General features: G+C 36.7%; 1 protein-coding gene across 2 annotated transcripts in view; it reads right to left on the bottom strand.

Annotated features, from left to right (window-relative positions):
- BNC2 (basonuclin 2) overlaps nt 1-26,352 on the bottom strand; it is a 301,545-nt gene that overhangs the window by 6,673 nt on the left and 268,520 nt on the right. For both annotated transcript variants that reach the window (XM_023508287.1, XM_023508289.1), the window contains one exon: nt 11,624-13,602. In XM_023508287.1, the coding sequence (XP_023364055.1) occupies nt 11,624-13,602 (1,979 nt within the window). The remainder of the gene's footprint in view (nt 1-11,623; nt 13,603-26,352) is intronic.

The following is a 26,352-nucleotide window of genomic DNA, read 5'->3' as shown; positions in this document are numbered from 1 at the left end:
CTAGAAAGATAGTGTTGTGAATATTTATTTCCAGAAAAGAGGGAAACATCACTAGAAAAATCTAGACTGAATTAGAACTTCTTATATTTTACAAGAACATAAACAGTATGAAGGCTATTGCTACTTGCTTTGATTAGGTAGACATGCCAGGGATGGAGAGAAAAAACAACTTCATAGGTAGAAAGGGTAAGGACCTAGTCTTAGTAAGTGCAGTGGTCCTAATTAAGACAATGCCCCAAATTTGGCCCCAAGATGGTAACTTACAAGGAGAAAAGCCAAATCTTGTTCAACCTATGTGTCCTATAGGTCAAGGAGAACACTGTGCCCATAGGAGATACTTAGAAGTATATTTCTGCACCTTCAATCAGTAATATGCAGGAGTCTTAAAGAAGGTTATCCCAAAATATACTATAGAAGGGAAGAAGACAATGATCTCAAGGTAGGAAGCATGATGGATTATTTAAGAAAACATAGTGGTGATACAACCAAAGGTCATTCTGAAACTGTTAATACCCTAATGAGTTGCAAAGGGAATTGACAAAGTTAGGTCATGCAAAAGCCCTATAACTTGGGCTATGCTTGGAATTACAAATATTTCCTCTGAACCTTTGTTCTCTTTCTATACTGTGGATTTATCAAATGATTCTAGAAGACTAAGATCATCCTTAAAAGCAAAAAGTTATAAAAAGTCAAAAAATAAAAAGTCTCATGATCAAATTAGAAAATCAAACTGTAGAAGTCAGAAATTGAATAGTGAGTTTAGCTACAGGTTACATAAAATGTCTTAACATTTAATTCTTAATTCTTTATCACTTTTGAGCCATTCTAAACTTAAATAATTGAAATGAAATACTTGATCATTAATTATAATGCCTCAGGTGAAAAAGAATTGAGGCCCACTCCAGATTAGTTTTGTCTCATTTTCCTCTGAACTGTCAGTTCAGCACACACACACACATACTCCCCTAAATTTTTCAAGTAATATTGTCCAGAATCATAGTGATGTACACAGTGGACACCAAATGTGTGTATATATGTGCATCTGTATATATGTGTGTATACATATGTATATGAAGACAGGGATAGAGAGAAAGACAGATTTTTATCCAATCTGGGAAATAATAATAGGTTTAAGTGTACTGTGGAAATACTGAGCCAACAAGGATCCTGCACAGAGATGTAAACCTGCTACATCTAAATCTACAGAAATGAAAAATTAGAACCTCTGCCTCTCATTAGCTCTATTCTTATCTGGATTGCTACAATACTACTGTCATACTCAACTCACAATTCTTATATTACCATTTATTAATGGTAGAATGCTTCTGGCTCTGTGAATTAAGTGACATTTTTGGTCCTATGACCTTCTGTAAAACTAGTAGTGGTTCTATAGGCTGTTATTTAAAGATTCTCTCCAGAAGATCTGAAAACCATACCCTAGTTCAGGAAGAAAATTCAATGTAAAATTTAGTGGGTAATATGCAAAAAACCCAAAATGTAAAAGTCCATACTAAATGCAAGAAATAAAACCTAAGCAAATTCTTGCAAATTAGAAGTATGAAACTCAGTCATTTCAATCCTTTCAATATAAAACAAATCATCCATACTGGTCACGCAGACAGTTCCCTCTACATTCAAATTATTCACTTGAAGATAAGCTCCCACCAAACTCTTGAGGGGTTTAGCTAATTTACTGCACAGATATGGCATGTCTGTTGTAATAACAGGTAGGATGTATTGGGGTCGACCATTTATCAGAATTAGACTTCTTTTCTTAATTCACAGTGAATTATGCCGCCTACATGACTCCCCTCTCTCAGAACCGGCCTTCCCCTTACGGCCCCTAATGTGGCAGGCAAACAAAATTGACAGTCTCATCTTGTCAACAAGGGGCGATTCTCCTGAGAAGCCATTTAACTTTGCAGAGGAAGCAATGTATTAATGTGCTTGTCCCAGGAATGTTAATCATCTTCAAGCTTCCGATCTAACTTTGACGTGAACGAAATCACCAAATTTGTTTACTAAATGAATCGTAATATGCTAATAAGCATGACATATATGGAAAAGCCAAACAGATGGTTTGTTTACTCCACTTTGCAACTTTATAAATGTTGTAACTCTGAAGATGTTAGTGAGAATTATTGGTTTGTTGGCAGAGGCAAATGTGTCTTTCGCATACTAAATCTGGCACTACAGTTAGAAAACAATTTGTCATTGCTGTGGAATGCATAAAAAATGTTAATGCAGTGATGGCATTTGGGAAGGCAAATTGGTAGATGGAATATGTGTATGCTGGATGCTCAGGTGAAGTGTAGAACTGATATCCAGCAGCACTGTTCCCTAACCATTTTACTTTTGAGTCATATCTGACATATCACATCGAGGAGGCTTTTTGAAGGTGCTGATTATTCCATAGATACCTATTGCACTGTAATGTGAGATGCGTGTTACGCTGTGAATAGGATTATGTTTTCACAGCATTTGGAAATGTTCTCAATCAGGCAGCTCAGATGGTGTCTCGTTTACTAGTATTATTGAATAAGAAAAAGCAAAGCAGTGGGCCTTGGCATCTTCTAAGATTTACTGAGAATAAATGTGAGCTGTAAGTTTGAGTTTTATATTTACCCTGGATAAACCAGCCCTCAAGCTGTCTATCCCTTGTCTTATAGTCTGTCTTATATATAGAGTTTAGAAGATGTATTTCCAAAATAATAGGAGTGACTGTATCTCTCATATTCAAATTTTCTTCCTTTTTAAAAGTAAGCTTTGTTATCCAGCGCATACAAAATAAATAATCAGTTTCTTTCTAAGATCATTTCCAAAGAAAATACAAAGAATAAACATTCAAAATATTTTATACCATTAAAAGAGTTAATTTATGATCTTCTTAAAAGACATTCTGGATGCATGAGTTTCCCAAGGAAGGAGACAGTATTTTGTAGGACAACTGATACAGTATTTTATCAAAGGCCTTATCTAAAATTTTGTGTTGAAAATGAAACTACTAAGAATACCTGAATGAGCATAATCTAATTTACATTGTGGGTTAGATAATGTCAAAACTACCAAGTGAAACGTGAACACTTCAGTTACCAACCAGCGATGCACCTATGCTACTAAACATTTCAATTCTTAGAAACTTTCAGATGATTTCTATGAAGTTCTTTTTACTTTTTATGTACACAAGCAAGATCTGAAATGTAGAATTGTATATTAAAGAGGTGCTTACTTTTCCTGTTATTAACCACTCCCTAAAATCTAGTCCTACATATACGATACTGAAACTACCACTAATCTTGTGGGATTTCTTTGTGCAGCACTATATAGAGCTGAACTTTTACCCTTCTGCAGAAGAGAAATGAGAGCAAAGTGATCTAAAGAAACCAGTGAGTTCATGCTTCTGCCCTAGGATCACTTTGAAGCAAGAAATGTTAGCGGCTGTCCTAGCCTGGCACTCATATCTCATTTGAAACATCTCATTCCTGACCAACAAAGAAAATTTCAATAAAGTATTTTTACTGATTTAACAACAGTGAGCTCTTGGGATTGTCAAAGTGCTAAGCTTTTTCCAAGGAGAGGAGAAATCAGCAGCTCAAATATAATTAACCTTCCATTCTCAATGCAAACTGCCACGCATAGGAGCTCTGCTGTCTATTAGTGAAGTTATAATGGCCAACAGGCAGAAGGAAAATTGGTCAAAAAGTTGGCTGCTGCTGTCATATTTTTGGAATTATGATTAATGGCACTAATAACGTGGATGATTACTGATATGTGTATCTCCAGCAGTTTATCATATTGCTCTGGCTGCCTACGTCCACAATAAACAGGATGCTATCATTTACCTCTTTATTGAAGGCAATCCTTCTCTTGAAGGAGCATATTCTAATTACTTCGTAATGTTTTATGTCTTAAACATTTTGCAGCTCTGGACCTTGCCAACTGCTTCGTGTCTACCACTGATTAATTACCGAATGTTTAATCAAAATTTAGAACCTAATGTAGTCATTTATGAGCACATCGCAGTGCCAAAGTAGTTAGGCTTTACTCCCAAGTTTGGAGAGTGTTGGGTTCAAAATCAAATCCCAGTCATGCGTGAGGATCCAAGAATTTCACCTTGGGTGCTCTGAGATTGCCAATTCCATCTCTGCTGATGAATGGAAGGTAATCTAACTACAGGGTAAACAGCATCTTTACCTACCCACTGGATTTCCCTTTCCTCTTTCCCTGACTCCCTAACCAACAGAGCACCACTGTTAGCTGTTTCTGAGAACAAGAAGGTCCTCATGAATACTCATTGTGAGAACATAGTTTTGAAGTGGTTAAACAAGTGAAAAATAATTTGCAGGGACAAATACATAAGTTTTTTTTTAATGTGGATTTTTTATGGTACTGTCATACAACCATTCACCGTTGAAGTTAAGTGTTTTTTTAATACCATTACTGAACTGCTGAAATGGATGCTAATATAGCTTGGAGTGCTAATGTCAAGTCCTGGTAATAAAAAAGACAGACTGCTGAATGAAATAATTTCAAGTAAAAAATAGAACAAAAGTGCTCTCTCTCTTGCTCTCCACTTTTATTGAATTGGGACTGACTGAGCCAATTGCTTCAGAAGTCTGTAAAACACAATTACGAGTGAGCGAACTGACCCACCAGTGCCCCCTCAGTGACAGAGCAGACTAAAAAGGCAATGGAGCTAAAGCGACTCCCCTCAGCCGGCCATCAGACCTGAGAGACTCCTTCCAAGGTCTTCTGTTCTCATTGCCCAAATCTGTCTTGCCTTACTTACAAAATTTTGTTATTTCCTACCAATGTGATAAAGTAACTTCATATATCACTCTCTAAAATAGAGATGTCTATTTTGGCAATTAAGGATGATCTGTCTTTTGATATTCTTATTTATGGGGATGGTTATATATAAACACACATACATTACGTGGATGCAGTCAGATTAGCATGTTAGTGCAATTTTTGAATGGCTGGTAATATTTCAGATTGATATATGCAACAGCAAGATCAAGACAGCGCTTACATACATTCTGTTAGAAACACTGGCTTTTCTCTCTTTCCTAAGGTAAAATAAAAATTAGAGCAAGCAAGAAAAAGAATTAAACTGGAAGTGGGTAACATTTTTCCCCCTAGTTAATAAAAGAAGTAATAAACTCCATAAAGTATTAGAGTTAAGATCACTAACACTTTAGGCATAACAGCTTTTTACCAAGAATTTACAACTACTGTTTTAATTTGAGCAGTTTGCATTAGGACATAAAATCTAGGTATTTTTTAGAAGTGTAGTTTTATGGGAAATAACTGAAGAAAAACTGTCCTTTCCTAAAAAGTATTCTTTCTTCCTCTGTCTCAGCTTGTTGGCCTCTCTCTCTCTCTCTCTCTCTCTCTCACACACACACACACACACACACATTTTGGCACTCAAAAATCAAAGTTTTTGAATCCCCTTTTTACGACATTGCAATTTTTTTGGCAAGGGTAACTCCTTTCATATTCTGCCATGTTCATTTATTTGAGGCTCATGGGAGTCTTATGACAAATACGTTATTTCTGGGAAGGCTTTAACAAAATGCTTCATAGCTCAATCTTCAGTATGAAATTTAAACAGAAAGAAGAGTAGCCCCTTCCGTTAACACAGCAACAGAGGATCACTTATAGCAAGAGAGTAGGTAGAAGCCTTTCACCTAAGAGAGAACTCATCTCACCAGGGTTATATAAGTAAATGTTAATGTATGAGTGCAGTCTTACCACTCTTTTCTAGGTGGAAAATGCCATATATTTTTTTAAATGAAAAGATTGTCTACAAAAAACACATATCTCACATGAATGGTACTACATGAGAAAGACTGACACCAATAAAATCTGCAAGTGGGTCAGAAAGATGCTATGGATCAGAGGGAGGGGGCAATCAGAAGACCCTTTCAAAGTGGCCCCGTCATGGAAAATACTACCTGTGTACTCGCTGTGTGCATCCTGCTCTAATACTTTTCCTGTTATCATCCAGATAATGCTGGCAAGAATAGTAGCTTGCTCCTTTCTAGGGAAGGTAAAAATAAGGGTTATAGAGAAGCATTATATTTATGCAATGGAAGTTATAAAGCCACGAGAGATTTAATATTAACCTTCATCAATAGAAATTTAGAAAAAAAATCTCTTTGCATCATAAAAGGGGAATTATTTGTTGGCCATGAAGCCTTGTGGTATATCTGGTATGCAGTTCTGAAGACAGTAGAAGTGACTGGTGTAGTTCTCATAGTGGAGGAGTAAAAGGTCAGCAGAGGCTTAAATGAGCTTGTCTTGCACCCAGCTGGGCCGGCAGGAGGTCATTAGGAAGATGGAGGCTCACTTTAGGCTTGACAGAGTCTCTCCCCATGATACAAGAGACCGTTTTGCTCACTGCTCTTCTCCCAGTATATAAAAAGAACCCCAGGGACAAGAATGACACCGAAGTTTATCTTACTACCAAAGTTTTGCTTGAGGAGGGCAAAACTAGCAATTACTCAGGAGGGGGATTTATTTTGTTTGTTTGCTTTTGATGGAAAGTAATGGAGATAAGTACAAAAGGTCTATTGATCTGCTGGCTTTATTGTGAAACCAAATAGAGTGGCAGGGAGAAAAAAAAATCTCTTCTTTAATGTTTACAAGCCAGAGGACTTGCACAACTTTACTTTATAAAAGAATTTCAGAAATAGAGCACTGCAGTTCGATTGGCAAAATACAGGAAATGAAATAGCTAATGCCTTAATATGTTCTCCTCTTGTACTTGGAAAGGATTAACACACCGTATTTGACAACTAATTATATTAGGGCAAATATACTAATAGTCATGTTGAATTGGTGCTAAGTGTCTCATTTTTTAGAGGTATTGCCTAGTAGAATCATGTGTATTTACTGGAAAGCTCTCTTTAGAAAAAGTTCTCTCTAAGTTTCCAAACATAGAGAATGATGGAAAAATGAATGTTGCTATGCTGAGAGGTTGATAACAGGAGGCAGGTAACATGTTTTCACATCTTCACCTCTGTTGTTAATGTATGCAGTGGCTCATCAGAGGTAGCTCATGTTAATTTATTCCTGCACACCTGTACCAGGCTGGAAGTCAGGTAATAAGACATGCAAAAACTATATATCTTTGCTTTTTACCTACAGCTACCCAGAGGCCTATATAGAAACAAATTTAGTTCTGGAGACATCAGCAGTTTTTAATAAACCAAATACAGATGTCCTATTCCATACAAATAGAGAAGTTTACATGTTTAAATCTGGAATGATTTAACTAGCAATCAAAGAGAAGGTTCACACTTGGCACGAAAGGTTGTCTCATATTTATTTATAAATAACCTTAAGCAAATATTATTGTTTTAAAATTTATTTATGTGGCTGAATCACCTTGTCTATATCTTGAAAATCAAATGTATATGCTTATCTTTCAGGTAAAATTTAAGGCAAACCTTGACAGTTAGTGGTTACTATACTGAGAAGAAGAGAGGAACGAAGATTATAAAACTCAGGCAGGATGAAAAATAAAGAGACAATTTTCCATTCTACACTGATCCTCTGGTTTCTGAGTACAGTCTCCATTTTAGTTAAGGGGATTTTAAAATTGTCAATTACTAAAGCAAGTATAAATACATTTTAACATTAGCAAGTGATAAGGAATGCTCGGAAAGAGGACACAAGGATATTTGGTTATGTTTTTTCTTGAATAAAACCCAAATGTAATTTATAAATACAGATGATCCATGGCCACTCAACCCTCCTGGGGATCAAAAATCAAGTCAGAGGATGAAAAATGACCAGAGGTAAACTAATACCAGCTAATTCTGAATATGATGCTTTCTTCAAGAAAATTTCCTTTATGAAGACTGTGTAGGTCCCGGCCAGTTAGTTAGAATTTCTTCTTCTCAAGGAAGACTTCATAAGTATACTTCAATACGGAAAGCCAGTCACCTGCTCCTTAACAGAACAGCTCATCAGAAGCCGAAAAATTAAGGGATAAACAAGAAGGAAAGAAAAGTGTTTGAAATTTAATACTGCACAATGTTAGTATATACTTGAACACTTTAGCAGTACCTAGAGTACTAGAGTTTTTTACTGAGAAAATTATTTACATTTCACTATCACTCAGAACTGAAATTATTCTAATAGATATCTAGCAACCAGTAAGAATTAGACTATGTGTATATTAGCTTGGTCTTTGTCATTAGTGTGAAATGGCCCTCTTGGCTTTTGAATTTATTAAACATGCACTCATTTACAACTATATAGAAAAGGATACCTTTGACACTGTTGCTTAGAATCCTGAGTTCTAATAAACCTTGTATGTGCCTCTCTTTCTCCTCCCTTTCTGTAACCTTAGATAAAATACATGCTTACTTTCAAATAGTCTTTAACTTGATCTTATAAAATCTAGAAGGACCATAAGCAAAAACTTAGAAATCTTTGCTAACTAACTGGCAAACCTAAATCATAGTATTCAACATTTTGCTACTTGCGTCTTAAAATACCTATCTGGAGACCAAAAATGCAACTCACTGATGGATAACCACCTTGGAAGAAGCCTAGGAAGACCCATTTTAGACTCCCATAAGGTGTTCTAATCCTGAATACAAGAAGGCTGCTTTTATAGACAGAAGGAAGAAGGCGATTGATTCTGTTAGCTTTATGACAGGCATCCTAGAAACCCTATAGCCTTGCACACTTTAGCCCCCACTAAAAATCCCCTCTAATGCTTTATTTGCACAAGGAAGATATTCTGGAGTCACGGATGGATGAAACCAAGACTCTGGGGAGAGAAAAAAGAAAGGAGCCTGAGGACAGCAGGCTTAAAGACAAAGGAGGGTTTGGGAAGGTCTGTTGGCTCAAGAATAAGGTAAAACAAAACAAAACAAAAACAAAAACTTGTTTCAGCTTCTCAGTGAATTAAAGAGGAAAAACAAAATAGGCACACAACTTCCTGGGAGTCTTGTGACTAATTCAGTGAAAGTGAAGAGAGAGGAAAAGATGAGTCCATGGGACAGATCAGAGATGTGATCCAAGAGGCTTTGTGAATAAAAATGATTAAAGTACAGGTTGACATTAGTTGATGAAATGATGATAAAAGACCAAAAACAGGAGTACAGTTATATTTCACAGTCTCCTTTGCTGAGATGCAGGAAGATGCTGGTACCCCAAAGGCATTACTGTTTCAGGTTATTTGGTGGTTGCTAAGTTTACATCATTAAATTAATTCAAATCATAGACTCAACCAAGATGAACACTTTGCTTTGTAAGAAAAAAAATGTCAAGATTTAAATTATCAGAATTTTTGTTGTTTTTAACTTTGGATCAAAGATCTGTGTATTTTTAAAGAGCAAAAGTTCACAGGTGAGAATCAAAAACATTTTATTCTGTATATTTTCAATTTGCTTTTCTTTACTTATCAAATGTGACACAATTCTAAAATTAAAAAGATTAGGTATGATGTGATTTCACCCAAATGAAATGTGTCAAATGTCTTCTGAAGTTTATTCCTTCTTATGTGACTGAACCACCCATGGGGACACATGTGAACTATTCTTCCCGTATAGAAAATCCTAGTCATCCTAGATGCTGGTTTAAACTTCTGTAGGCTGGTCATTTGCTAAGTTTCTAATCTTTAGAATAAAAATAGGGGTTCAAATACTCTACTATCAACAAATGATTTTCCTCAGACATATGCAATAGTAACCTTTTTATGTATTAGGGCATAAATATACCAGCACTCGTGTTTTCTAGTGATTTTACATAAACAAAAGTGCCAAACTTCAGGTGTGTAGCTATTTATCCCAGTGTTATGGCTTGCAATATTTTCAGCAAACTAACTAAAATTGTGATGGGTGTTCATGTAAATAAGCTTAAATTTTGGCTTGTCTTCAAATCTTCCATTTCCATAAACATTTGATGAAAAGTTTTCATGAGTCTTTTATTTTTGTTTTTTTAAAAAAATCTAACCTCATTAGTCTCATTAAGCTGCATTAACCTCATTATCACTAGCATTCTATTTCAAATTTAAAAGAGAGTATTATAAACTTGAGGAAAGCTGGATAAAAGTACTTTATTATTATTCAAAGTACAGCTACCTTACCCTGACATAATCTGAGGTTGTCAATGACAATTTGGAACTGAAAATAACTTTGTGGCTATAAACTATTTTTATAAAATCCAGTAAATGGGACTGAGAACATCTTTATGAAGATAAATTTCTCTTCAAAGATGTTCCAAACTGCATAAGAAAGCCACTGACTTTTCTTAGAGATTTAGTGTTTCATAGGTTTGGCCCCTTTCATTTCAGTAGGAATGAAAAAATATATATTTTAAACTTTTACTTAAAAAAGGATTAATCTTTCTAATATGAAGACAAAATAGAATGCTATAGAGACAGGTCACTACTTCTCAGTGGTACTTTTTTTACATGTTACTTTGCCAAGGAACTCTACCCAATTGGTAAGTAAGCACTAGAATTTGGGGGGTGGATATTTAGAAACCTCCTAGTTAGTTTTGTTTGTTCCATATATACTTATTCCTACATGTAATAAAATCTCTAAAAATATTGTGAAAAGACAATGTAGAACCCCAAACCACATCTAATATATAATGGGAAGAACTAACTGGTATTTTATCTGAGTTGGGCTGGTGTATTGTGGAAATCATCTGCTCACAACCTTATCTCCATAACTGTGTTACCCTGTCACCAACCACCTTGACACATTCCATTTATATCACATTTTCTTTAGGATTAATAAAGAGGACTGTATGTTTAGGATCAGCTGCTCCTGTTTAGCACAGTTGTTTCAGAGCTGCAGCTCCATAGCAAGGGTGTGATGTCATCTTAAGGCTGGACACAATATATTCTATCTAATCCTAAAAGTATATGCATGCTTCCCCTTCTGTGCATAATTCCCATGGGAGACTATTCTTTAGAGATATGCCCAAAGACATTGTAAATTCAAAATAAAGAAATCCACACAACCATACCATTTTCCCACATCAGCATTACTTTGGTCCCATTTTCTTCTGATATTTTCATGACTCTTAAAGAATTCAAGGACACACTAAATACTCATGTAAGGAATGATAACATTTCTGGTTATACCTACGGAGATGCAGGCTGTCTCGATGTCCTGGACCTATGGCTCTTTCCATCCGTAAATTTCTGTTTCTATATTGGATAAATATGTGTGTATGAAGATAATATATTGATTTAATGTAAAGCCACAAGGCAAAGCAGAAATATATAAATAAAAGAAGCCACGACTCCTAAGTGAAGGTTCACAAGGAAGCAGGGAACCATGTACACAGTTAACTTATTCACACCTAGATGCATGGAAACACATACACAGACATATACATAGTGCACACAGAAAAATGGCGTGCATTATGGGTAAGATGGCATATGATCCTGCATGCTTAATCATTAACAAGCACCACTGCAACAATCCTTCATGAGCATGGCAGCTTAGTTATCAGGTGGTCACCGTGGACAATCTTTACAGTGCATCAAAAACATCTAAGTTGGATTTCTGTTAATGGTAAGTTCAGCATGACTGAAACTGGCACCCTCCACCCCCAGCAGGAGAGCCAATGGAGATTTACTGACCTGTCTCTGCTTCGGCGAGAGGGGAACGCCGCGTTGCAGCCGGCCACTGTGCAGACATGCATCTCTTTTAAGTGGACATTCCTGTAGTGAAGCTTCACACTGTAGGAGCTTTTGAAACTCTTCTTGCACACATAACAGATTTTGGGGTCTGGGCTAGAACACAGGTCCCCTTCTGGGGAGAACTTTTGTGGGCTTCCATAATTCAGAGACGATGTAAAACTTTCATGTAGGGCAGCCATGCTGGCCCCCCCACCATTGTATAGTCCATACTGGCTCATGTAAAACATGTCGTAAGTGGGATCTGTGAACTCCTCCTTCACCTTGATGACATCCTGGTGAGAGGGCTCACTGTGGTTCTCATCAGGCCTCTCACTGCTCATCAGGACTTTTTCGTTCACTTCACTGTGAATGTGCTCATCCCCTTCCATGGATTCCTCACCCAATTTGGGCTCTGAAGACTCAGACTCGTTCTCATAGTCCCGCTCAGGCTCTTGGTCCTCAGAGGTCATGCTGTCTGCCCTCCTTATTTCAGTCCTTGAAATGCATCGGGTTCTGTTATGCTTTGAAAAGTCCTTCACAGACATGCCCGGGCTCATCTCCTCTTGGGAGTGACAATGATTGTCATGGCTCATGTCGTTGACTATAGGGCCACCATCATTGGGGTCATCGTCTTCATCGTCAAACTCATCAGCGGTATCAATTATTTCCTTCTCAATCTTCACAGGCATGCTTGACTTCCTGGGTTTTTTCTTGGGTGCCAGGTCGGCACTGGGCTCGTGGGTGACCATCATCATTGTTGGCACTATTGGCACTACTGGCTCAGAGGGTGGTGGGGGGTGCTGCTCTATGGTACCACTGCTTGGAATGATGGGACTGGTGGGGAGGGAGGTTGGAGGACTCACCATTTCCCCTGGTGTCAGTAAACTTCTATAAAATGGAGGAACTGGTTGTACAGTCTTTAGCCCAGAAAACACCAGTTGGCTAGGGAGAGGATTCTGTAAGACAGGGTCTAGTGGGGGAGTGGTGAAACCCATTGGGGGCCGGCCAGGGCTTGTGAGTGTGAGATTTGATTTTGTACTTGCTATGACAGGGGTGGCAGCTCCCGATGTGGCCCGAATTAAATCTTTGTCTCGGTTATTCCTTAGCATAGGCATGTGAAGGCGAGGGTTGGGGTTTGCACTGTGGCGATTACGGCTTCGGAGGGAGCTAAAGACCATGTTGCAACCTTCAATAGTGCATCGATGTTTGATCTTCAGATGAACAGCATTATAATGAATTTTGAGAGTACCTTTGTCATAGAATGTCTTCCCACATGCATTACAGAACACTCTTCCTTTCCTGGAGGCTGACCCCATCCTTCTCATGCGATGAATCCGGAATGAGCTTTTTGGGTGTTCTGTTTTGGTCAGATCACTGACTGGGGCAGAATTCTGAATGGGGGAGACACAGGCTGGCTCAGTTTTGGGCTCCACATTAGTAATGCTGGTCAGGGCATTTCTGTTGGGTGTTTGATCATTCTTATACGGTGTGGGAGAGACTTCAGATTCGCTGCTCTCATTATATTCGTTCTGGGTTGAAAGGCTTGGTTCCCGCAGCCTTAATCCTGGTTGCTCTAACAGTAACCCATTTGGAGGCAACCCTAACAGTGGGGCTGAGACAGGGTTTATGTATTGGAATGGAAGCAGAAATGCTAGGCTGTTTGGGATGTTTTCAAAGTGATGAATGCTGGAAGGATTGCTGTTCTCTAAGTGAGCAAGGAGGCTGGGACTCCTGGTGCGATTATTGCTCTCAATGAAAGTCCTTATATCGGAGTCTGTCTTTGAAGATGGTACAGCCACTGCCTGCCCTTCTTTTTCCTGAATTGCCATCAGCTCCACAATGGATTTGGTTTCTCCAAACCGTAGAAATTGCTGAAGGGTGATGATTTCCTCTTCTCGAGACATGATGGCCCAGCGGTCCAGCACCTTGCCGGCAGCATCCTACAGGCCACATCAAAGAAACAACAAAGACAAACACAAAAACTTATTGATTGTGCATAATTATTTGATGCAACTGAAGGTGCTCTGTCTGCTCAAAAAACATTGAGAGCGAGAGCAGAATATAACATGCAAGCACTGTTAATAAAAGTCAACCCACAAAGCAAACTTTTCTGCCATGCAAATGTAGTAATTAGAGTCACAGTTAGAGAAACAGATTGAGTTTAATAATGTCAAAGCAAACAAAATGTAGACCACTGGGGCTCTGTGATCTAAAATGCCTTCAGTACTGCTATTTTAACAACAATGATCTATGTACTATGCAACTATTTAGCATTTATTAGTATAAGACGTGAACTCTTGCTGTGCAACCCAGTATAAATGCAAAAAATAGTACCTTAATCCTTATTAAATAGTGACACCATAGGAAGAATTAAGTACATTTTGCGAAATTTACTTCTTCAACACAAGCAGACATGACACTGGATTCAATGATGAAAATTCCTTTAAATAGGAGTTATGTGAATTTCTGAATCAAAAAGACGAATAAAGTAGCATTACCCCTCATGCCCCTATTACTTATCTCTACCTATTTTCTTTTTTGAATGGCTATATTTTCGTATCATTTAAGAGTAAGCAATTTCGTAAGGTAGAGTAAAGAAAACATCACTCATAAAAGGTAATTGTACTTTTCCTAAAAGTTGGTTGTAATCCTATGATTCAAAGTTTGAGTTAGACTTAATGTATTTGACTTTTTAATGATCTTGTTATAAATGACAGTCATAGATATTTAAAAAGTAAACATGTGATGGATTTAGATAGAATAAATGTGTAAAAAGTTATCTCTTAGCATCCTTCTCTGATAGCAGAGGGAGTCCACAGAGAATACACATCAGTAATCACCAGACTATGTGTTGTTAAATATACATTAAAAAGCATTTCACACTTTCATTTTTGCTAGTAACTATGAGATTTGCCTGGAGGTAGGACTTAAAAATCCTGCAATGTAATGTCAGGCAGTCCATTTCAGCACGGATTGAGAGAAATCTATTCAAACACTTAAATAATGACTCCATCATTTTCTAGGGCACCACTTCTTCCCACCAGGATGGGATATTTTGCAGCCCTCTGTGAATAACACTTGCTTCAACACTGACCACTAATTCAAGAAAGCATAAATTCTTAAAAAACAAACTGGCAAGATACTCACTAATTAAAAAGGGGAAAATTATAACTGTCTGGAGGGAGAACCTCATAGACTCCCACCTTGAAGAGTGACTGGAGTTGCCACCACTGGTGGAAGTCATGTTACCATCACACCTCTTAATAGGACATGCCAAGAAGGGCACACTGTTACTTTGGTGGCATTCTTATAAAAAAATTTACAACCTGAACTCGATCATGAGGAAAACATTAGGCAAACCAAATGAAATGGCATTTTACAAAATAGTACACAGTACTCTACAAAGTGTAAAGGCCAGGAAAGAATTTTTTTTAAATAAAGCACAGTTGCAGATTAGATGGGACTGAGAAGATATAACTGTGTGATCCAGGAGAACCCAAGACAAAAAAGACACCAATGGGAGGGCACAATTTGAATAAAATCTCTAGATTAGTTAACAGCATTCTATCAATCTTAATTCCTGGTTTCAACAGTTGTACTGTGATCACGTAAGATATCACACTAGAGAAAACACAATGACGGATACGTGGGACTGTACTACTTTTGCAATGGAAAAATAGCCTTGGTATATAAAATTCCCGACAGAAAAAAATCACATGGTCTGAATCATCACAGCTGGTTTGATTAAATGGGTATTTGTCACTTATGTGAATTAAAAAAAAATCTCTGATAGTTATGTGCTATTCTTTATGAGGCTTACTCCTAGCACTTTATCATTTTACATAAAGAATATGTGTGGATACGTGCACATGGGTGTCCATTCCCATGAAAAATGTCACATACAGATGTCCCTTCCTCATCACACAGATAAAACTGGCCTTCAGATCAAATACTCTCATAAAACTCAGAACAGTTATGTCACCATTTTTAAAAACAGTTGCTAATAGCAATTAGTCTCCCTTATATCCTTTTTTTAGAATAGGGGGAACTAGAGAGAATGTTAACATTTTAATTACAAACAGAAATAAATCATGATTTGAAGACAGAGTATGTCATTTGCACCCTAACGTTGTAGCTTCCAGGGCTTTCAGAGCTCAGCAAGCATCTGAGAAGTCAGAGGAGGAGAAAGGTAAGATGGTGTGTTAAGGCTGCCAAGGGACTAAGTTGGGGTCCAGGAGTTAAATCCTGACTCTCTCACCACAGTACTCAGTGACTGTCATTCATGATGCCATTTTCCAGGTGAGTACACTGAGTCCACAACAGGAAGGATAAAGATCCCTTCCTTCTTCCTTCCTGCACTCACTCCCTTCTTTCCTTTATTTGTCTGTTTCCATTAAACACAACTTTATTGGGTAGGGCTACTTTTCACTCTGCTTCCTTTCTTTTTAAAAGAGACACAGTCTTCATCCTCCTGCCTCAGCCTCCCAAGAAACTGCCACCACACCTGGCTAATTTTTTAAAGTTATTTTTGGTAGAGACACAGTCTCTGTAAGTTGCTCAACTTGTTCTTGAACTGCTGGCCTCATGTGATCCTCCTGCCTCAGCCTCCCAAGATGCTGGGATTACTGGTTTGAGCCACCTTGTCCAGCTTGCTTCTTTCTTTTTCCATCAAATCTATTCTCGAGTGTTCTTTTATGGAGCCTTTCATTATTGGTTGTTTTTCAGGTTGAAGCCCAATCTGAATACTCTATAGTCATATCTTCCCAGGTAATCTGCACCTAAGTTTGCATGTCAATAATGTACTTACACAGCTGGCAGCCTCTGGTATTAAAATGCATCTCAGAAACCATAGCAACTGATCAAACCCACCTAAGGCAATCTCATTTCCATCACTCTCTGCTCTTCCTCTCCCAACAGTATATAGGAGTCCTGTGTGGTTTCTCTTTCCTCCTTGCCCACCACTGCTACTAAAACCACTGCCTTTCTAAAACCACTCCCTTTCAGACCATCTTCTTGTTCTGAGTATCTGTTTCTGCTAAAATGGAGACTGCTACCTTAAACTACTTGCAAGATGGAAGAGGTCAAGGTAAATGTGATTTAGAACATTGCTAGTACCTGAAACGTAAAAAAGAAGCTTCATTTGTAGTGGTAACAAAAGTATCAATTTATAGGCACACAGAAGTACAACATAGCATCTTTGCAAACACATGGTCTTCAGAACAAGACAGGTACCTACAAACACACTAAACTGGAGTCCTGACAGGGCACCCTCTAAATCCAGGTAGTATGAAGTATTGCAGAAGTTTTTTCCAAAAAAAATAAGATTATCGGGAGGCGCCTGTGGCTCAGTGAGTAGGGCGCCGGCCCCATATACCGAGGGTGGCGGGTTCAAACCCAGCCCCAGCCAAACTGCAACAAAAAATAGCGGGGCGTTGTGGCAGGCTCCTGTAGTCCCAGCTACTTGGGAGGCTGAGGCAGAAGAATCGCCTAAGCCCAGGAGTTGGAGGTTGCTGGAGTTACTCTGCTGCACTCTACCAAGGGCAAAAAAGTGAGACTCTGTCTCTACCAAAAAAAAAAAATAAAAAAAAAATAAGATTATCTAATTCATCATGTTCATAAATGAAGAAACTGAAGCAAGGAACAAAGTTGATCTTATGCAACCTAATGAGTCTACAAGCTGAATACTAGATTGCCTATCCGTTTTAGTGTATTCTTGGATAAACTGGTTGAAGGGGGTTAGAAACCATCAAAAGGAAAAAGGGAGACCAGGTTTTTTCTGAAGATCTTTGAGACAGAAACATGCATGGTTTGGTGCAGTGATTCTCAAACAGTGGTTTAAGATTTCTATGCTATTTGAAATAGATCAGTGTCAGTCTGAGGGCTTTTATTTTATGTATTTATTTATTTATTTGAGAATCCTCTCTTAATTGAGAATAAGTATTTGAAAATTTTTAGGAAGGCTCAGCGCCTTTGGCTTAGTGGCTAGGGTGCCAGCCACATGCACCAGAGCTGGCAGGTTGGAACCCGGCCCAGGGCCTGCCAAACAACAATGACAACTACAACAAAAAAATAGCTGGGCATTGTGGCGGGTGCCTGTGGTCCCAGCTACTTGGGAGGCTGAGGCAAGAGAATCGCTTAAGTCTAAGAGTGTGAGGTTGCTGTGAGGGCAATATAATGAGACTCTGTCTCAAAAAAAAGAGAAAATTTTTAGGAAAATTAGACACTGCTGCAACAACTAAAAGCATCATAAATTTTTTACATGTAATTTACTTTTATTGTATTTAGTTTAAGTATTGGTTCAAGACTAGGAAGAAAAATTAGTTCCTCCCTACAGAGAGCACAAATAATTAAATGTTACTAAAATGAATAAGAATCACAAAAAAATTAGGTATTACCATGAATTAAACACTAATAAAACAAAAATTCAGCCATTTGGCCAGTATAAAGATCCTGACTGTCAAAGCAACCAATACTGGGACACCAGTCTTAGGCATGAATAATATGTTAACATCAGAGTATATAATGAGACTCTTGAACCTCTCGTGCAATTTAGTAGTTGGTTGAGTCAATACCTACCTTTAGGTTTGCCCAACTGTGACCAGAGTTCAGGGACCTTTAACCTTTAGATTGGGAAATGTTATTCACAAAATGAGGATATAAGATTTACCCTGATAAGAAATATAAGGTTTTATTATAAATATTGATTTCACTGTGAAAATACTTGGCTACACTACTAATTAAGAGATGAGTAACACTAAATAACCCAGACTTATGAACCACTTTTACTAGGTTCTGAAAAAATATAAAACACAATTTTTATATCTATGCATTTTAAGTGAAAAGACTTCCTCTTATTATTTTGCTGGAATTAGTCATTATTATTCATAGAAACCTGGCACCCATTTCCTATATGGCTCTGCAGAGTGATTTTTAAAAGTCTTTTGCATTGTAGGACCAAGAGTCATGGTTTTAATGGTTCTATTTGAGCCCTCTGTCCATGACAAAGCACCTTACATGATTCTTAACTTTAAATCAAAGTAAGATAAGGTTGATTTGTTTTTCTTACTGGGGGAGGTGGATAGTAGAGAAGGACAGGATGCAAAGAGATGGAAGAGAAACCAAAAGATGATGCTCCTGAGTCATGTCAGATGATCTCAGGCTCAGTCCACAAGGAGCCCACCTGTGCTCATAGTATGCCATAATCCGTATCACAGCACAGAGGAAAAACAATTGCTTTCCTTCTGTCCAAGTGTGGAAATGAGGGAGGAATAATGAACACAGAACAAATATAGGGTCTATCTGTTCCAGAATTATTCAAATTATTAAGAAGTAAACGGCTTAACTCTAAAAGACAAAGAACAATTTTCTATTCCATTATTTGAACTTATTTTCAGACAAACTATTTAAGGCATAATTTAAAGGAAAATTCTAAAATGATTAGCTAAAAACTAAAAATATTTTCTCTTTGATATACATTTTAGATCTTTTAATTAAATGACACTGAGCTACAGGAACCGCTCATGACCTAAAACAAAATCAGAAGTTTATGAGATGTGTTTTTGATTTCATGCCTAGAACTGCACAGCATGCTTTCTTCATTTATTTCATCATAACCACACTGGCAATTTATTTTCATAACCAATCTCCCATTGGAATTTTTTATTCTTTCTCCTTTTGAGTTAATTCAAATATCAAGGCAAAAGGAATGGGTTGTAGAGAAATTACCAAATTTCAAGCCTACCTCACTTAAATGTCCTATCAGGTAAAATTTAAGAGTATTTGCTGAGTTAAAAACTGATGAAACAATACTTGGCAAAACTTACACATTTTACCAAGTTTTCTAGATGTTTAAGGCTTCAGGGTAAAGAAATTATGGGATATATATACAATGGAATACTATGAGACTATAAGAAGGAATAAAGCATTCATATACATCACAATGTGGACAGCTCTCAAGAGCATTTTGCTCAAAACAAAAGAAGTCAGACCCAAATAAATACACACTCTACCGTTCTAACTGCATAAAATTCTGGAAAAGGTAGGATTATAAGGAACAGAAGCAGATTAGTGGTTGCCAGGGGCTAAGGGTGGTGGAAACGAATTGACTGTAAAAGAACATTAGGGAACATTCTGGGGGGATGTAAATACTCCACATCATGACTGAGCTGAGGTTCATGACTATATAGACTGTACTCTTAACATTGGTGGATTTTTTTGTATGACGTTGATTTAAAAAATTAAATCATGCAAATTACTTGAATTCTCATATTCATAAGTGAATATTCACAACTCTCCACTATTTATAGGCCACCTTCTTTTTTCTCTCTTATTAGTGGTAAAGTGTGCAAGATCACCCGTTGTCACATGAGACATAAGCATGAGAATTCTATTTATTTTGTACCTATAAAGATAATTTTTGTAATGCCTTACATACAGATATATATAAAATGTAGAAACAGCTTTACATATATATATAAGGGTATAGGGTACAAGCCCATATATTTTTACTAACAGAGCATGTAATCTTCTCCACAGAGCTAATTCCAGGGTGTACCAGGTATATGCTTTGCACCTTCACAGGTACTTGTAAGAAGCTGACAATCAGTGTTCACTTGCCTCTACCAGCCTTTGTGGGGGCCTCTTGGTTAGGTAGACATGTATCAGGATGTGACCCAGAAATTAGGGAATACATCGTCTAATTTCTGGGTTACCTCAGGAGCAAGTGATGGGTGTAGAGATCATCATTTCAGATGATTTCAACAGGGACATTCCATCAACTTAATAGATGGGGGTCAGCAAAGAGAGCTCATGGATTGGAGAAAGCCGGCCTGAGTGTTGAAAGCAGTAAGAGTTTGAGGGAGATATTCTATGGAAAAGAAGCTTTTGAACATTACAGTTTTAAAGAAAAAAACGTATCCAAGACATAAAACTTTCAGTTCTCTTCTCTGCCATGCTCTTGGAGGTTATGTTTTAAAACTAAGAGGGGTCCACATGTAGCAAGTAGACATTTCAATCTTAAAGTGCCATTCTAAACTCAAGTCAGCTTTTAAAATTCTTAGCCAAAAAGTTTAACTGATTTGAGAGCTCCCTCTGCTTCAGAGTCAATTTTTTCTCCCTTTCTGTTGGCTTATGTTTCTCTAATTTATACGACTTGGCATTCCTAAGTGTTCATGGGTCAATGTTTGTGTGTCTGTGTGCTTGCATGTTTGTGTGTGAGAGGCAAGAAGGGGAGATGAATAAAAATGGTAACACAAAAACATTCTTATTGAAAACAATAGATTCTGGGAAGTACTTAGGGAAATTTTTCAAACAACGTTGTGATAATTTCTGAGAAACACTTGAAATTATGTGGGAAAAAAGAACTTGGCATGTTTGTTTTTGTAAATTTACATTTAAACACATATTTCTTGCTGGGCACTGACTGAGAGAGATGTAGCATACACAATATACATCAGGGCAGTTTCGTTGTGTAAGTAAACAAAATTATACCATTCTCTATTCATACAAAGCTCTTTTATGTGTCTGTACTTTTCCAGTATTTTAGACTAATGTTTCTAGGAGGCCAGCTGAAACAACTGTAAAATCTGTAGGCAGAATGAAACATGCTCATTCATGCCATGACTGCACCAAATGGTTCAAATTAGACCTTTTTTTTTAAATCAACATTTGTTTTGGGTAATGAAAACCCTACTCAATTTCCGTGATTTGGAAATTTGTATTCTGTAAAACTTCTCAAGAGCATCACTTTACCTTGAAAATACAGTGCTGACCAATCACATCCTTGCTCTCTCGTCTCCTCTCTGGGACAGGGATGCTTCGTGAGAAAAAATTATCAGGGTGTGACACTGACAGAAGGAAAGACTTACAAATAAAAACCAAAGCTAGACTTGCTAACATTTATCCATGTGAACATCTCTTTTGGAAAACAAATGTTTTCCTCATCCACCGAAGACTGTCTTTGTCAAGAAGCTGAGTATGTAAACATTACTGATAGGTATAAACCAGCACGCTGTCATTACAAAAACTGATGCTAAATACAGCATGTCCAGATTATACAGCACTTGATTTGAAATATTTTTCCTATTCCTCCTCTGTCCCCTACCCCCAGGGAGAAATGAATGTTATAGGAACATCCACCATTAGTTAGGAAGTTGGAGCTTTCAGAAAATTTTCCACTAAAATTTTCCAGAAATTCCCTTCAAGATGCAAACCTCATTAGTCCTTGTTAGCTGACATGGTAATATTTAAGTCTTTTCTCTACAATACTGTTTGTGCTTAAAGACTGACATTTTAAAATAATTCCTTATCATATACATGTGTATGTACACAAATAGGCATGTGAGCACAGAAGCTACCATTCTTGGCTCGTTCCTATTGTAAGGCAGCCCCAGAGTTACAAACTTCCAACTTATGTGCAGCTTGCAAATGGAGGCTATTACAGGTAATAGGGAAATGTACCTGTTCTAACTTACACACCAAATCCACTTAAGAATAAACCTACATTCTTATCTCATTCGTACCTGGGGACTGTCTGTATATTAACTTTATATAAATTATTAACTGTATATTAACTTTATTATAAATCAGTCTTCTTATAGCATTCAGATGCTCCACCTTAAAGAGTAGTAGTTTAATAAGGTAAAGCATATCAAATTACTTGCAAAAATAAGTACAAAGTAAAGGAATACTTCTTCTTGAATAAAAGTGGAAGTCTAAGGAGCATGACCCTTAATTGTAGTTGGTAGCAGAAGGAAGAAACAACGGGTGATTTTGTGTGGCTTTTAGGTACTGGCTTTGATATATGTATTTTCCAATATATAGATTTTCATAATTTCTTTTTTGTATCTGTATTTGAAAATATTTTTCACAGTGAAAAATTTATTTTTAAGAGAAAAAGATTTACTGGTAAGTTGAACATATATTTTCCCAAAATGATCATCTCTCTAACCAAAATAATATTATCAAAATGCCAGGGTAATGGTTCTTGTGATTGTTAAAACATACTGTTTGACATTTGAATTTTTAAAAAAGCACTGCTATAGAATGTTCTTGATTATAGACCAGATAAGGATGCATAACTCATGGAGTACTACCCTTTTTCCCCTCAGCAATGGTCTTTACAGCATTTTTATTTTAAAAATAGTGATATGATAGATCACTCTGCGGTTACAACATATTTAATCATAGAAACTCCACCTAAGCTCTACTAAAGGCCTGGCAGGATTTCTTCTTTGTATTGAGGAATTTCAGCTTGTCTAGCTCAAAACCAGCCATATGCATTTCCTCTACGGACATTTGTTTGCAAATAAATAAAGCAGGTGCCTTGATTTGCCATATAAAAAAATTTGGGGGAGTAAATTACTTCCTATAGTACCTAGAAATGCACTTCAAAGATTCAAAAGTGTTTTTTAAATTACGTAGCTCCACTGGAAAATTTCTCATATCAGAGAAAATTTTAAATAATACATTTTAATATTTAATAAAAGTATCTTAGGAATCATTTAAGTTTCAAAATAGAAACTCCTAAATCCATTTGATATTCATAGTATATCAACTTTTAATATAAAATTTACCTGTGAGTTCTTAAGCACAAAATATCTAATCCTAGACCTGTAGGCTAAAACAGAATTTCTATCTTAAAGTCTCAAAGTTTGATTATGTTTAATATAACTTACACATATTCAACCTTAGAGGAAAACAAAGTCAAGAACGTGAGTGAAAGACACCTAAATTCTAGTATTGGTTCAGTCTATGACCAGCTGTGTAATTGTCAATCACCAATACCCAGCTTCATGTAAGTAAGAGTCATATTAAAGTTTCTAAGCTTTACTAAAACCAGCTTTAAATTTCCATTATTTTACTATCTATGTCTAGAATCTGGACATACAATAATTTTAATGAAAATGTTAAAATCCTTTTACTTTTAACCAACTTGTTTAGTCCCCTGATTTTAGAACGCATGTGTTTATAACTGAAAATATGCCTTATCTGAGAGTTCCTATATCATCCTGTATTCTGGATGCTTCCCTTGATGTTTCTGAGGTTACTTATCAGTGATTGTGATTAGGAATACTAATTCTTTTTGATTAATTTTAACTCCTGGTCAATTCAATGATCAACCAGTTAAAGAGAAAACTTTGTTTGAAAACTAGGGAAACTGTCCAAGTCCCTCAGGAGGCCTGGAAACCCCCAAATCATATCAGTATGGTTTATGAAAATTCTGGAAGTTGAAGATTCAACCCTTTCAAAATAAATATCACATTATCAATAAAGCTGTGTAAATAAATATCTGTAATCTGTTTCAGAGTTCCAAGAAACAGCAGTATTTGTATACAAGACCCTTGCTTCAATTTAAACAGACACATGTATTTCACTTGGAGACAATCACTAACTGGGAGTCTGGAGGGTAAATCATCTTATAGTTCAGGAAAGCAGAGGAGGAGCTTGAAATCCTCATAGGAAACACTGGAAACAGGAGGACAGAAAAAGACAAGTCCCTGAAAATGGTCTTATTTTCTTGACCATTCAGACATAAAGATAAAGCCTGAGTCCTAGGACAGCTATAAATCTGCTTGATTTGCAATAAACAAAGTTCATCAGAGCCCTTTCTGACATTTTTGTTTTGAGGTACACATTTTCCAGCTTATCTCTCCTTCCGTAACCAAAGTTCTAACCACTGAACTTGCAGACAGTGTCTATGTATCTGTGGGGCTGTGTTGGGGCCACTGAATTTATATTTCTAAACATAAATGTCAGAGACCCTAGAATTTCCTGATATGCTTTTCCATAATGTCTAGAAAGCAGCAAAAATGAGTGCAAAAACATATTTTTTTTATGATGAAAATGACTTCACACATCAGGTTAAGGGTGAAACCTTGCAAAAATTCAAGGCCACAACCTCTATTCTTTATTTGAAGTTTTATCTGTGCAATCAAGATTCTCAATACTAGTCTAGAAGCTTCCAAAGCTTGAATGGATTATATTTCACATATTATACTTTGAATTACTTTACAACTGATGCTGATTGAACAACCCTAAGGAACTTTAACATATTCATTAGGATGTGAGGGAGCAAGGGGAGAAAGGGATGGAATCCTCACTACTCAGTATTCCATAAAACAGTGAGGATTGAGTATTCCATAAAACACACTGAGGACTGAGTGTGTGATTGAACGGAAAGATGTATTGGGAGATTTAACTTTGTTCTTCTCTAGGTATAAGAATAGCAGTAGAACACAAAGATTAATTTCCTGCTTTAGCATTCATCAGGGAACAACACATTATTACTTGTAACACATACACAAGGCTTGATGGATCTACTTTCCTTTGATTGCTCAGATTAAATGTGTTCCTATAAAAGGCACCCACACATTCACATACACACATATAATGTGTATAATTATAAATCCACATATGCATTAACAGTTTGTGTTTCCTATATATAATCTCTACATTGATAGAGATTATATATTTTATTTGGTCACTTAAGAGACATGTTTAGGGGTTGGTGACTGACAAAACAAACATATATAAAATACAGAATAATCAGAGTAAATAATCAATATATGTTACTATAACAAAAAATGTCAGAAATTCAAAATGAAAAAGATAAAAGGAGAAAGCATGCATTATAGAGCACAAGGTAATAACCGCGTCTGCATGCCTTAATACCCTCTTGTCCCAGCAGTCCTGACTTTCTAAGCAGCCCACTTCTCCACATTAACGGTAGTCATTTGGAGAGCAGCAAACGTGCCATTAGAAGCACTTTTACAAGTGTATATTCATCCACCAATTAGCTTAATGTGGCCGCTTTCTGCATATTTTCTATCCAGGCTTGCACAAATCTTATTAATATTTCCCCCTAGCGCTTTGACAGATTACCTTGTCATTACGCATCCTGGAGCCTTTTAAACAATATGGGTAAACTACTGTTTGTGAGGTTAATGACAATTATCCCCTAATTACTGCATAAGTCACTCAGTCCACTTTATCTCATAGGCAGGGTTCTGCTCTGTGTATCTGCCATTGTGTCACCATAAATGAATCTTGTATTGCTATGTTTATCTGCTATTGCCTTGTAAATTATACTGACAGAAGAATGAACAAATTACTGCATGTCATCATTTAAATACTACTTCTGAAATTAAAATAAAAAAAGCTTCAGCATAGAGCTTGAATCTTAGCAGATCACAATTAGTAAAAACATATTTAATGTTTTATGTTACATTTCAGGGATGATAGCTTGGAATTTAGTAGTGTGGAGTCACAACAATGGGACTGAGGATGAGTGGGAGGTGAAAAGCAATGGGGATAAAATTTTAAAGTGAGGGTGGCAATTGAAATAGTAATGCCAGTGCTACCTCCTGAATGCATTTCCTATTATTTTAATTGCTGATATGGCATTTTTGAAGTATTTTCCAAGGTTTATCAATTTTAAATCAAATTAAATTGGTCAGGAATAAGGAACACTCCTTAGTTGGGATCATTTTTTTCATTGACTTATAACTAGTCCAGACATAAAACACAGAATCTATGTAATTGAGAACAGATAATGTAATAAAGGCCACAGGCTAAGCCAATTTCATTGATGCATTTTTAAACATTATTAAACAGGTTCAGAAACACTGTTTCCAAAGTTGCATTTGAAATTGTTTAACAATTTTTACATCAATGAAATTAGGTTAGTCCAT

This window comes from Otolemur garnettii, unplaced genomic scaffold, assembly GCF_000181295.1.
Source record: "Otolemur garnettii isolate 467f Iridium unplaced genomic scaffold, OtoGar3 scaffold00006, whole genome shotgun sequence".
Lineage (NCBI taxonomy): Eukaryota > Metazoa > Chordata > Mammalia > Primates > Galagidae > Otolemur > Otolemur garnettii.
Note: the sequence above shows the minus strand (reverse complement) of the source record. Positions and strands in the feature narration are given on the sequence as shown.